The sequence below is a fragment of the Trifolium pratense genome, linkage group LG4 (genome assembly GCF_020283565.1).
Source record: "Trifolium pratense cultivar HEN17-A07 linkage group LG4, ARS_RC_1.1, whole genome shotgun sequence".
In the NCBI taxonomy this organism is placed as follows: domain Eukaryota; kingdom Viridiplantae; phylum Streptophyta; class Magnoliopsida; order Fabales; family Fabaceae; genus Trifolium; species Trifolium pratense.
The window spans coordinates 38,517,242-38,531,262 of NC_060062.1; the positions used below are offsets into that span (position 1 = coordinate 38,517,242).

General features: G+C 34.7%; 2 protein-coding genes and 2 long non-coding RNA genes across 7 annotated transcripts; 1 reads left to right on the top strand and 3 right to left on the bottom strand.

Annotated features, from left to right (window-relative positions):
• Nucleotides 1-475: 475 nt before the first annotated feature.
• Nucleotides 476-3,203, bottom strand: LOC123882206 (probable disease resistance protein At1g61310). 2 transcript variants are annotated; one of them, XM_045931015.1, is made up of 3 exons: nucleotides 2,963-3,203; nucleotides 1,288-2,817; nucleotides 476-963 (listed from the first exon to the last, which is right to left on the bottom strand). In XM_045931015.1, exons 2-3 carry the CDS (start codon nucleotides 2,784-2,786, stop codon nucleotides 876-878), a joined length of 1,587 nt encoding a protein of 528 aa, XP_045786971.1. In that variant the 5' UTR covers nucleotides 2,787-2,817; nucleotides 2,963-3,203; the 3' UTR covers nucleotides 476-875. The 2 variants fall into 2 exon arrangements, with proteins under 2 accessions (XP_045786971.1, XP_045786972.1); XM_045931016.1 differs by having other exon boundaries at nucleotides 1,288-3,203.
• A 368-nt stretch (nucleotides 3,204-3,571) lies between these two features.
• On the bottom strand, nucleotides 3,572-6,971 carry LOC123882208. 3 transcript variants are annotated; one of them, XR_006799739.1, is made up of 4 exons: nucleotides 6,276-6,971; nucleotides 5,983-6,138; nucleotides 5,162-5,465; nucleotides 3,572-3,971 (listed from the first exon to the last, which is right to left on the bottom strand). It is a non-coding gene; the product is annotated as an uncharacterized LOC123882208 (long non-coding RNA). The 3 variants fall into 3 exon arrangements; XR_006799738.1 differs by having other exon boundaries at nucleotides 3,633-3,971; nucleotides 5,162-5,272; nucleotides 6,276-6,967; XR_006799737.1 differs by having other exon boundaries at nucleotides 5,162-6,138.
• Nucleotides 6,972-8,109: 1,138 nt separating this feature from the next.
• LOC123882210 lies at nucleotides 8,110-10,441 on the top strand. The gene is made up of 3 exons (XR_006799740.1): nucleotides 8,110-8,934; nucleotides 9,097-9,368; nucleotides 9,453-10,441. It is a non-coding gene; the product is annotated as an uncharacterized LOC123882210 (long non-coding RNA).
• Nucleotides 10,442-10,658: 217 nt separating this feature from the next.
• LOC123882209 (probable disease resistance protein At4g27220) lies at nucleotides 10,659-13,483 on the bottom strand. The gene is made up of 3 exons (XM_045931018.1): nucleotides 13,376-13,483; nucleotides 10,984-12,514; nucleotides 10,659-10,781 (listed from the first exon to the last, which is right to left on the bottom strand). The coding sequence occupies exons 1-3, from the start codon at nucleotides 13,377-13,379 to the stop codon at nucleotides 10,703-10,705; spliced, it is 1,614 nt and encodes a 537-aa protein (XP_045786974.1). The 5' UTR covers nucleotides 13,380-13,483; the 3' UTR covers nucleotides 10,659-10,702.
• Nucleotides 13,484-14,021: the final 538 nt, after the last annotated feature.

A 14,021-nucleotide genomic window follows, 5' to 3' on the forward strand; every position in this document is an offset into this window, starting at 1 on the left:
CAGTAATGTTTGGCTAGCTAGAAGTGTAAAACCAAAAGTAGATTATTAAGCATTGAGTGAAAAATTAAGGTTCAATATATTCTATCTCAAAGTACTGAAACTGAATGCTTTATGATAAAATTGGGACATAACTTTCACATAAAATTCAGTCATACATGCACAATAGAGGAGTGGAAGAGTTTAATCTTCACAATATCTTTCAACTCAATGTCTTAGCTCATGTTACATCTAGAGCAATCAAGTTCTTCATGCCTCAAAACTAACAACATTCAAGTCACCAACATTAACAACCTTATCTTAGGGAAAAAAGTAGAACTGATACAGAACAAACCTCAAGCTCAGATTTCTTATTGCATGCTGAAATTGTGGCGAATTGAAGTTTAAATCTCTACTGAAATAGGTTACCATATTTAGTGTTCGACGGTGTCTCAATCAGAATTACTTCCACTGGAGGGAACATGTGGAATATCAATAAATATCATGGAATTCTTATTTAAAATTTTCAACCTTTGTGTTTTTCTCTCTCAAACTGCAGAATCTCAACTTTATTTTGAAACTTCTTCACAAAAAACCATTGAGAGTGTGTCACAGCGTCACAAAATTCATGGTAAGACAAAATATCGTCAGAGCTTAAATCGAAGATTTACATTAGCAACATCCAAGTATAAGATACCAAGTTAATGACACCATATTTGTCAATTGTAAAATTAATAGCAGGTCTTCCGTAACCTCTAGGAATCATGCATATTCAAAAACAAATTATTATTGAATGTGTATATTACAATCGTAATTCATTCATATTTAAACAACTAGATGTTGCATGGCCATCACTTTTGTCTAGTGTAGCACTAGTAAGAGGAAATGTAAGCATCCTACTAATCCATGTCCATGCTTCGTATATACAATCGACTTCTAATATTTTTGGCATGTTCCACAATCTTTTGGATAAATTTATATTCGTACCTACAAAATTATACAAAGGATTTTTCAATTCAGTTTATTTCGCAATAAGAGTATATGAAGTTAAGTATGAGCAACAAACTTTCACAAATGCTAATCGTCACTTAAAATACAGCTACGGAGCTACCTGAACAAAACATTTATTGTTAATAAATCATGTTTAAAATGATACCACAGTAGTTACAAAGAAAAGAAAATTTCTTGTTTAAAACTCCCCATTACCCCATATCTTAAAAAACTATCTAACTTAACGACTATAATAGTGGATAAGAGACTGCGTAATTATGAAATAACGTTAGTAAAACTATTTGAAAGTATACTACGCACCCGGTATTGGTTTCATAAGGCTTTCCAGACATACCAGCGACTTCAAACAAAGCCAATCTCCATTTCTGTAATCTCTCAGGCTCATTTCCAAAAACGTTTTCATGTTCAGTCATGGCATTGCCATAACCATTTCTCAGATGCCTTATATGTGACGGATCCACTTTGTAAAAGATAGGCCAAACAATTTGATTCTTCTTTTCCTTACACTCAAGAATCTTAGCAAGCTCGTCAAGACACCAAGAGGAACTAGCGTAGTTTTCAGATAAAACAACGATCGAAAGCCTTGATGCTTCAATTGCATTAATAAGAGAGGGTGAAATTTGGTCACCAGTATCCAATCCTCCACCATCATCCATAAATATCTTGAATCCTTCTCGAAGTAGAGCTTCATAGAGAAAACCTGTAAAAGAGAAGCGAGTATCTTCTCCTCTAAAACTGATAAAAATCTGCCATCGGGCCATTGAATGTCTCAAATTGTCTAATGATGCTTTCCACTCCTTAATATGTTTACTTTTTAAGGAAGATCCGACTTCTTTAATTGTACCGGGTAACCCTTCACATTCCAAAGCAACTTGACGTGCCACGTTTAATATGTCAGATGATGTCCCATCTCCTATGCCTGAATGTTTTTTGAGCAAAGTCCAAGCTTCATCGTCGGATAAGGGACCTAGTGAAAACTCTTCTTTACAATCCATCAAAGCACATTCTCTTTGACGGCGTGTGGTCAGAAGCACCTTGAAACCTTTCGTATCATCACCAGGAATACCTATTATATCCTCTAGTTCAATCCTTGCTTGAACATCATCCAATATCACAAGAACTCGATCCTTACTTTTTAATTCTGAAGATATTGTTCTTGCCCTTCCAGCTTGAGTATTTCTAGTGAATTTCAGGTTCAAAGAGTCGGCAATTTCATCTTGAATCCTTCTAACATTTGGGTTTTCGGACACGGTAGCAAATGCAACTTCATCAAAAATATTTAAATACTTCGCTTTCTCACCAACTGTTTTCACCAGTTTTGTTTTACCAGAGCCCCTTTTTCCATACAATCCAATCGTAGAACAATTACTATCCTGTAATGCCGCTAAAAGTCTATCTGAAGCCTCTTTTATTGACTTAAAAGGCACAAAATATCCAGAAGAGAAGTACTCTAGAGGTGGAATTGTTGTGGAAAATGGCTCAAATTCACACTTGCTATTCAGTGCCTTTAATCTATCTAGTATTTCTCTGTACCTCCTATTTCTCATCTTATGATCAGCACACAATAACCACTGTATCCATGCAAATGAACAATCATAATTGAGAATCTCTAGTTCTGTTATTTCTTTGAGAATCTCCTCCTCTTCTACGAGTTTTTCACTTTCTTTTAGCCACTCAAAAACAGCATTGTTGACCTTTTCAGTTTTAGGAGTTGCTCCAAGTTTTTCCTGCACAATATCTCGATTTAAAATCAACTTCTTTTTTTCACTCTCGACATCTTTCATGATATTTTCAAACATATTAGCTTCTTAGTTTTGTTGACCAAAAAATCTGCAAAGATATCCAATAGCATTGAGTTGAGTGAGTATTTATCATGCAAAGCAGTTAACCTGAAAAATAATCAATCGCCGACAAATATTTCATGTGTGACAGATAAAATAAATTTCTATATAAAATCGAAGGCAACCAATCATACCTTGGATTACAATGTATGTGATGATCTAGTAAGAAATGGAATGAATTAGAGAAATGTGCAACACTTGATCAAATAGAAAATGAAAGCAAGCTTGGTGCCTTGATTAACATCATTCACAACAAAATAAAATGGTACTACAAAACAACTATAGAAGGAAAATGAATTATAGAAATGCATGAAATTGAGGCTCACTTACTCAAAAGATATACGCTGCATGCACAAACAACACAAAGGATCAACAGAAGAAAGTGGAAAATGGAAATGACTGTCACTAGTACAGAAAACACTTTTTACATCTGGCCAAAACACCATTTTACATCTGACCCCAGTCAGAGGTAGACGTACAAGAAGTAGTAAGTTTACGCCTTTTACATCTGACATTCGCCAGATGTAAAATTACTCCCTTTTACCTCTGTTCTCGTGTTTCAGCTGACCAATTTTATTTTTTTTTTTTTAATTAAATTGGACCTTTTACATCTGACCAAGTCACCAGATGTGAAATAGTAACTTTATTTAATTTTTTTTTCTTTCAAAATCCTGCGTTTTTTTTTTATATTTTAAATCCTATTTTGTAATTAAAAAAAACCAAAATAGCATTACAATTCAACATTCAACCAAAATACAATTACATTCAAGCAAAATACAAGTCATTACAATTCAAAACATCCTATATAACACCCCATATTGATTTATCTAGAATATCAATAGGAGCATACATAACTGAATCGGGAAACATTAAAATTACAGAATAACTTTTGTCCGACATAGTACAATTACAAGATAATTTGCCGGGCAATACATAATCTTGACAAAATCCTGAATAAACTGTCATAATGTACAACCTATAATATATTATACATCAGAGCGAAATGGAATACATAACAACCAGGATCAAGCCTTGAGCCATCTTCTATAATAATTAACAGGTGATCAATGCTACGAAGTTTCCATAAACAGCGTCTTTACTACAATCCTCTTGGAAATCCATTTATTCTGCTCAACCTGTTACCTATAATCAATAAATCGTGGGTTGAGACTACTAAGCCTCAGTGAGCTCCTGCTACCCCAACTACGGTGGTGACTACACCGGGGGCTCATACATAAATCAGTTGATCACTAAAATAACTCATATTCATAATTGAATAGCTTAAACATAAATAAAGGTGTATCACAAAATTTATTATCTTGATTAATTTTATAACTCACGGACACTTCGAGGTGAGCGGGTCTCGAAGGCCTGATTGTAGTTCCTGATATTAAATGTAGATCAGAGAACCACCTCAGCTCACAAATTAAATAACTTGATTCCCACTAAAAGTGAAGAATCCCTCATGGCAAAAGCTAGACTCTTAGCCAAAGGCTAGATAATCTGTGGTTCGGGATCAACCACCATAATCTGATCAACTGTCTTAAGAATCTAAATCGCATTAACCTGCCCATCAACCCTTCCCGAGGATATTTCTAACTATCCTAATCATCCTGATTAAATTCTAAGTGTACTGATTTTAAACATGTAGAAAATCCGTAATCGTGGAATTTAGACACTTATTGTTTTTATAAAATATTATTCGTGACGGAGGGTTTTTAGTTAAATTAAATTAGTTGACATAACCTCCATCCATAAATCAAAAGCATAATAGTCTCAGGTTGCATCGGTTCATAAGACTTTGCACCGGTTCATGTAACTCAGTTTGTTGCAAAAATAGTGATTCTGAAGTTCCATGCTCCGGTGCATACTATCTATGTGCCGATTCAAACTCTGTCCAGGCCATGTTTGAGTCACTCATACAGGGTATGCACCGATTCACACGTTTTCCAGGTTTTTATAAAACACATCCTGAAGCCTATGCACCGGTTCAAGTATAGCATGCACCGATTCATAGACTCAGAACACACATTTTCTAAGCTCTGGAAAACACATGCATTGATTCATAGCTATGTGAACCTGCTCAAACACACAACCTGCAACATTCAGCAGCACTTACCATTCCAAAACAGTTTATATATCATTCAGTTTATGCTAAAGTTCCACGAATCAACAACATTCCAACATGTAGGGCATATTCAATTCATTAATTAAGTCATTTCATGAGTTCTCCCTAATTAATCCCTAAAACTTAAGTTAACATGCATAGTTGGATTTTGGGGAAAACTAATAAGACTACTCTATTAAGTGAGAGTTTATCTAAAGGAACCCACCTGCGATTCCAACATTTCCGAGCTGTTCAGTATGCTCTTAATGATCCGTTCGCGTAGCTTGAGCACGTAAAACCCGCAGTCCAAAAACAGCAATTTGACAGCATCAGTACCCTAGATTCAAACACATCCCCAGACTTCATTATAAATCCAGAAATTACAAAATTGGTACTCAATCGAAGATAATTTCGTCAGCTTTCCAGACATGTAAATATTATTCAAAACGGAGTTACGGTTTGACGGCTACAGCTCAAATACCAGACACGGTTCCAAACAAAATTATGCAGAAACTTCAATTACCAAAATCCTACACAATACGATCTATATTATCAAAATCTGCACTCAATATAATCCATTGATAAAAGATATTGAAAAAACAAACGTTGACATTATCTACAAACATTCCTTGTTGAGAATTGAAGAACAGTTTCTTACTAAAGCTTTATCAACTTCAAAGTTCAATAATCTTGTGTCCAAGCTTGGCTTGATAGATATTTACCAAGCTCCAGCTTGTGGAAGGTTGTTGAGAATTGAAGAAAATGAAGATAAAAACAAGGAAACTATTACTTAGTCTATTAGTTTTTAACTCACTGCATAAGTGTGATTAAGTGTGCTAGTACACACAGTAGTTAACATACAGCACCTATGTAGTATAAATAGCTCTTTTGTTATCTCTTTCTATTCAAGTGTAATAACAATTTCTTCACTTCAATAATATTTCTCTCACAATTCTGTTATGAATTCTGTTACTTCTTCTACTCTTAGCATTCCTTATATTATGATTATGATTACCTTTCTCTATAGAAATAATTAATAAAACTTACCAATGGTGGGAATGGTGACGATTTCTCCAACCTTAAGCTCATACAGAATGGTGGTCTTACCAGCGGCATCGAGACCGACCATAAGTATACCCATCTCCTTCTTCGCGAAAAGCTGGCTAAACAGCTTCGTGAATGACAGACCCATTTTCAAATACTCTGAATTAATTCAAATTTCAAACAGAAACATTAATTCACTTAACCCTAAAAGATAATCAAAATTGAAATCATGATTGAATACACAAAGAAATAGATCGAGCAAGGGAAAAACCAAATCGTAAACATTAATTCAGTACCTTGGTTTTCAATCGGAGGGAGAGGAACGAGAGAGCTTCATTCTGCAATTAGGGACGAGAGAGAGATTCGAATCAGTACCCGCGTTTTCAGTTGTGGGTGAGAGAAAAACAAGCTTCGATTCGTGAGAGTAGAGGCCGGAGAAAGAAAGAGAAGCTTTGATTTGGAGTTAAGCTTCGATTTGGAGTTAGGGTTCGTGAGAGAGAGGACGACTGCGAGTGAGAGAGAGGACGGCGCTGGTGGTGAGTTGAGAGAGAGGACGGCGCTGGTGGTGAGTTGAGAGAGAGGTTAAGGTTGCTGCGAGCAGGGTTGCTGCGTTTTGGGTTGTTCTTCGCGAAGGTTGCTGGGGTTTGGTCGCGAAGGTGATGAGAGGGTTTTTTCTTTAAGTCTTGATAATTGGTAGAGAGATATCAGATACACATGACTATTACCTTGTTCCAAAAATATTATTTTATTTTTTTTATTCAACCTGACATTTTACATCTGTGGCTACATATAGCCAGATATATATATATTTTAGATAATTTTCACCATAATTACAAGATTGCCACCGCGTTTAGTTATGCTTCTGGTACATTTAAGCCAGATGTAAAAAGTCTTGTCTATTTATTTTTCACATCTGTGGACATTGAAGCCAGATGAAAAGACTACTCCATATAGCATTTTACATCTGACATATGCTCGTCAGATGTAAACATGATGTGTAATATTTGTACTGGTGTGTCTCTGCCAATCAGAAGAAAGTCAATGCCTTGGGTGCTGTAGCAGCAGGTTAGAAAGTCAATGACTCTGTATACATTAGCTGTGAGTAAGGTGTGAATCCATTAGTTTATCATATACCTACCGTATAACAAGATCGACAGCAACAAAATAATATTAATTTATCTTTCTAATATATTACAAGTTTCAAAAAAGAGTTATTATAATTATGGATATTTTTATGTAGTTGAAAATTTGAAAAGGTCCTATGAAAAGGATGGATGTAGTAATATATTGATGCTCACATTTTATAGGAAGTTTACCATTCCTTCTTCAATTATTGATGTGAGAAGCAACCATTGAAAACAATAAGATGTTGACTTGACTCGAGTCTTTTTTTTTTTATACAGACTTGTTATGTTGCATCGACTTGTCTGATCGAAGACGTGTCCAACACTGACACATGTGATTACATGCAATTAACTCATTTTCTTAAATTACTACCGGTGTCGACGAGTCAATGTCACGTTTGTGTGATTACATGCAATAAACTCATTTTCTTAAATTACTACCGGTGTCGACGAGTCAATGTCATGTTCGTGTATTCATGTATAGTTCTTCCTCAGACTTGAGAAAATCTATGATGTCATATGTCTGAGCAAACCCCTTAGCTACCAAACAAGCCTTGTACCGTTTAACTTTGTTGTGTGAAATATGAATTGTACTTTACAATGAAGACCTATTTACAACTTTAGGCAAAGTCACCACCCTGCGAATTTAGATCTTTTCAAGAAACTAGATATTTAACATTTGAATTTAGGTTGATACAAAATAAATAGAGTTTTCAACAACTAATTTATAGCTTATCATTGAACTTGTATATTACATCATAATTCGTTTATTAACTAGTAGTTGTTTGCCTTCACTTCTGGTTAGTGTAGCACTTATTGCAAGAGGAAATGTAGCCATCCTTCTAGTCCATGTCCACGCTTCGTATATACAATCGATTTTTAATCTTATTGGCATCTTCCACGATCTCTTGGATAAACTTATATTCGTACTTGTACCTACAAACATATATATATATATATATATATATATATATATATATATATATATATATATATATATATATATATATATACAAGGGGATCTCAATTCAGTATACTACGCACCCGGCGATTTGGTAAGTTTGTCCAGCCAAATCAGTAACTTTAGCCAAAGCGGACCTCCATTTTTGTAATCTTTCTGAGTGACTTCCTAATTGCTGTTCATGTTTGGTCATAGACTCGCCATAATTATTTTCTAGTTTCCTGATGTTTGTCGGTTCCACTTTGTAAAAGATAGGCCAAACAAACCAATTGATTCCTTAATTGCATACACTCAATGATCTTAGCAAGCTCATCAAGACACCAAGAGGAACTTGCATAGTTTTCAGATAACACAACAATCGGAAAGTCTTGATGATTCGATTGCATTAATGGCAGGAGGCAAGGAGGCCATTTATCTTCTTACCTCTTCTTCATTTTAGTGGCAGGAGGTCTTACTACTCTTATCAAAAAGGCGGCGGTGGCTAGCGGAGAAATTCACGATGTTAAAATATGTAGCTGGGCGCCGATGGTGCCTCATTTATTTTTTGCTGATAATTACTTTCTTTTTTGCAGATCTAACCTATTTGTTTGAAACTAGAAAAATGATGGAGATCCTTAAAACTTATGAGGAAACATTCGGTCAAGAAATATATTTGGCTAAATCAGAAGTTTTCTTTGGTCGCAATATTAGTCGAGCAACTCAAAAAGAACTAATTAATATAATGGAAGTTAGACACATGTTGGATAGTGTCATCTATCTTGGATTACCATCGATGGTGGGAAGGAGTAAGAAAAGAGACGTTTGCATATGTCAAGGATCAGATATGGAAGAGAATTAATTCGTGGAGAAATCGACCTCTCTCCAAAGCCGGTAAGAAAGTAATGATTAAATCCGTTTTACAAGCAATTCCGGCACATATTATGAGTATCTATTTTTTACCGGATTCATTGACTAATGATATAGAAAGAATGATAAATGTTTTTTTGGTGGGGTGGTGGAAACAATAATAAGAGTACCTGATGGCTTGTTTAGGATAAAATGGCGTGTTCTAAGGAGGATGGAGGCCTAGGATTTCGTGATTTTAAAATTCTCAACATGGCAATGGTTGTAAAACAAAGTTGGAACATAATATATAAACCAAACTCCTTGGTGGCTTCGAATCCTCAAAGTTAGGTATTTTCCTTGGTCCTCTCTATTTCATGGTTGTAGGTAGAGAATAGGCAATGGAAGTAGCAGAAGAGTGATGAATGAACCATGGTTGAGAGTAAAAGATGGTAGATGTATATAAGCTCCTCAAAATCAAGGTATGTAGAATTTAACTATCCAACAACTTATGCTTCCATATATAAAGCAATGGGATGTTGAACAACTTAAAATGTTATTTTCAGAGGAGGTGGTAAAAAAACATCCTTGTTGTTCCACTATTGGATTTAATTCAAGAGGATAAATTAATTTGGAGTGAGGAAAGCAATGGAGAGTACTCGGTAAGATCCGGATTTAGGACAATAATGAAAGAAATAACTCTATGGCACCAACCGAGAGGTAGAGAAGCGCGGGGAACTTTATGGAAGATTCAAGCACCACCTAACTAAGGTCAAACATATGTTATGGCGGATTTGTAAGGGATGCTTACCTTCCTGGGCACCGTTAAGAAATCTCTTTGTACAATGTCCAATTGAATGTCCTTATGCACATTGGAACCGAAAGAGGATTTACATATTTTCTGTGATTGTGAAAGAAGTAAGGAAGGATGGAATGTCGCGGGGCTAGGAAATGTTTTACAATAGCGTTTGAATGAGAACCAAAGCATACACGAGTTAATCTTCAGCATATGCAGTACCTAGACTGCACAGATTGCAGGTAAGGTTGCTGTCCTCATATGGAATATTTGGCAAAACTGGAACAGCCTTGTGTGGAACGACAGCAAGTTGAGCGCACGGCAAATTGGTATGAAGGTGATTCAGATGTGGGAAGAATGGGCTACAGTACAAGGTTTAATTGAGGAGCAAAACCGCATGAATATGCAGCAGCAAACAGCACTGCTACCAACACTACAGTAGCTACCACTGAGGCAAGGATACTTGAAGTGTAACGTAGATGTGAGCTTTTACGACGCAGTTGGAACAACGGGAGTGGGATGGTGTTTATGTGATCACTATGGACATTTTGTACTTGCAGGAACTAATCTCATTCAACGAAGATTAAGCACAGTGGAGGGAGAAGCCATAACACTCAAGGAAGCAATTGAACAAGGATTGAATAGAGGGCTCTCTCATGTCATATTTGAGAGTAATTCAAAACTTGTAGTTGATGCAATCTCATCTAGGCAAGTCGGTTCATTGTAGTTGATTGTTTTCACCAATGTTGTTTTAACAGATAATTAACAAGAACAATTGCATAGTGGGAATTTCATTAGAAAGAGTCACAAATTATTTACAATTTGAAGAATACAAAATCACAAAAAAATTCAAACTAACAATCGAAACAACTATGAATAACACGATGAAAAAAACTTCTTACTACTGAACATGCAAGTTACAACTTAAGTTTATTTATTAGCAAGCAACTAACTGCAAACTGTTCTGTCTTGTGCTTCTTTGTTGAAGAAATTTTGAAGCTTTCCTTTTCTAGTCCATATTTATATGCTTTCCATATACGACCGATTTTTATTATCATTGGCCATTTCCACAATTGTTTGGATTATTTTATATTCATACCTGCAAAATTAAAAGACCATTTAGTTCATGTATGTAAGCAAAAAGTTTTCATGTTATCTATTAATCAAAATTTGCTCAATTAAAAGAATACATAAAATTAGGGTGGAAATTAGTCGAGTCAAACCTGCCTGAGCTCGACTCGTAAAGAATTGATTCAGTTAACTATTATGAAACTAAAAATATTTAAAAGCATACCACATACCCAGTTTTGTAGGTTAATCCACTCAAGCTGGAAACTTCAGTTAAAGCTGACCTCCATTTCTTTACCTTCTCAGAGTCATTTCCAAACATTTTTTCATGAATAGCCATGGCTTTTTCGTAACTGTTTTTTTGATGCCTTACATCAGATGCTTTTACTTTGTAAAAAATTGGCCAAATTATTCGGCTTTTCATCTTGTTCTTACACTCAAGTATGTTAACAAGTTCATCTAGACACCAAGTGGAATATGCATAGTTTTCAGACAAAACAACAATCGAAATCCTTGATGCCTGGATTGCATTGATTAGAGATGATGAAATTTTGTCTCCACGCTCCAATCCCACATCATCCATGAAGACCTTGAACCCCTCCTTATGTAGAGTATAATAGAGAAAACCTGTAAAAGAGTCTCGAGTATCTTCGCCTCTAAAACTGAGGAAAATATGCCATTCGGCTATTGAATGTCTCAATTTATCTAGTGATGCTTTCCATTCCTCAAATGGTTTATTTTTTAAGGAAGATGCCACCTTTATAATTTTTCCAGGTAACCCATCACATTCATGAACAACTTCATGTGCTACATTCAATAATTTTGATGAAGTGGATTTCTCCTCCTCATGAATATCTGAATGTTTTACAAACAAAGTACAAGCTTCCAATATAGATAAGGGATCAAGTTGAATCTCTTTTTGACAGTCTACAAAGTCACATTCTTCTTCTTGACAACATGTGGTCAAAATGACCTTGCATCGATTACTATCACAAGGAATGCCTACACCTTCTATATCCAATTTTGCCCGAACATCATCAAAGATCACAAGTATTGGACGATCCATATTTTTTATTGCGGTGGAGATTATTATTGCTCTCCCGGCATCAGTGATAATATTATTGAATATAATATTCAACGAGTCAGCAATTTCATCTTGAATTATCCTGATATTTGGATTTTGGGTCACATTGACAAATATAACCACATCAAAAACATTTAAATGCTTGACTTTCTTACCTATTGCATTCACCAACGATGTTTTACCCGAGTCTTGCCTACCATGCAATCCAATTTTATAACAATTATCATCTTGCAATGCCTCTAAAAGTTCATCTGAAGCCTTCTCTGTAGACTTGAAACACACAATATTTTCGTCTGAGAAGCGATCTAAACCTAAATTTGGAGTTGAAAATGGGTCAAATTTACATTTTGCATTTAGTGCCTTTATTCTTTCCAGTAATATTTTAAATTCATTCCATGATGGTAATGGTACTTCTGTTTCTGTTTTCATATCTTCCATCTCTTGTATGAGTATGTTTGCTTCTTTTAGCCACACATACACATCATCGCTCACCTTTTCAGTTTTACGATCAGTTTCATGTACTTTTAGTTGCACACGATCTCGATTTGAAATGAGTTTGTTCTTTTTCCTTTCGGCTTTGCGAACCAACTTCGGTACGTTTCCGTCAAATGCCATTACCGTATAACTAACAAGAAAACCGGCATATTGAGCAAAATCAGAGACATGGTGTATAGTTTCTGCTGCAAAAATTTATAAAAATCTAAGTCAGCATAGTTTCAGTTTTGTTTGTATATTAACATCAAAACAAAATGAAAAACAGAGTTATGATTTTACTTATGTTGAGCATCATGTTTAGAATTTTAGACTCAGCCTAATTCAACCTTATAAAATTGTTTTATAGGGTGAAGCTTTCAGACTGTGGTATATATATATATATATATGATAGTACCAGTGTTGTTTTAATGTGTAAAATCAAAACATTTTAACATCTCCTTCAGTTAGCTTGCCTCACACTCCACCAACACAAATTGTTAATTCTGTCAATTCCTTAGTTTTTCTTCTTCAACTGGTTTGTGCACTAACAACCAGAACCAAGAAGGCATTCTGGAGGGTATATCATACTTGTCCCAACATTCTTCCCTTAGCTCAATGGGACTTGTCACCTTACCACCTTTGTCAATAAGACTTTCGGTACAAGGTGTCAGTTGAACCATCGTCTCTGCTAAATTTTTATTCCTTTAAAAATTTAATAACGATTGATCTTCCACATTAAGCTTAAAAACGACTATACAAGTACTAAGTTAAACATCACACTTTTATTTAAAACCTTAAGGCATTATATTTATCGGTACCCTCACTTATAAAATGTTCAACCAACCTTCATTTTTCTAAGCAACGTAAGACCTAATTCATCTCACACTTGCCACAACAATAACTACATAAATAATTCAAAATTTTAACTTAATTATTAAACAATAACATACTTAATATCGATGTAATAAAGTGTGTCATGCTTATATATAAACTTTTAATCAAACGACTTAAATTGAAAAAATATTAAGTAATATCTGGACACATGTGAGAAAGGAAATTGAACTCACACATATTATTGCAGCAGGCAAAATTAAGGATGAGTGAAGTTTGAATGATTGTATCTTAGCTTCAAACAAGAAGATTAATCGTCAATAAAAAATTAGTTAATGATTGTCTCCTACTTTACTCATCTATATATATATATACTTGTTGTAGGCGCTAGCTCTAGACAAGAAGAAAGATTAGTCATGAAGAGTATTTCATACGAAGCATCATTTGTGTTTCATACGAAGCATCGTTTGTGGATAAAAGATTAATGAGGATGATATGCATGCATCTTATGGTTTGTATTGTTTTTATTTTTAAATAAATTCCACAGGCTTAAAGAACTTTCAACCAAATTATTATTATAATAATTATTATAATAAGGCCAAAATCTATATCGTTCCCGGGAAAATTAATATTTAGTTAGTTACTGGGAATACTTGAAATTTTGACTTCCTAATTATCTGGATCAACTAATACTCACTTATTCTTTTTTTTAAGTGTCGTTTTACGTTTTTAAGATGAATACGTGAATATTTGATTTCAATTATGGAATAGCCGGAATCGATTCTAGACGTGTAGAATTAATTCAGGCTTGTTTGGTTTCTCAAAAGTAGAATTGTTTTTTTTGTCAAGTAGCCTAATGGCTAGAAATTCCATCCATAAGGT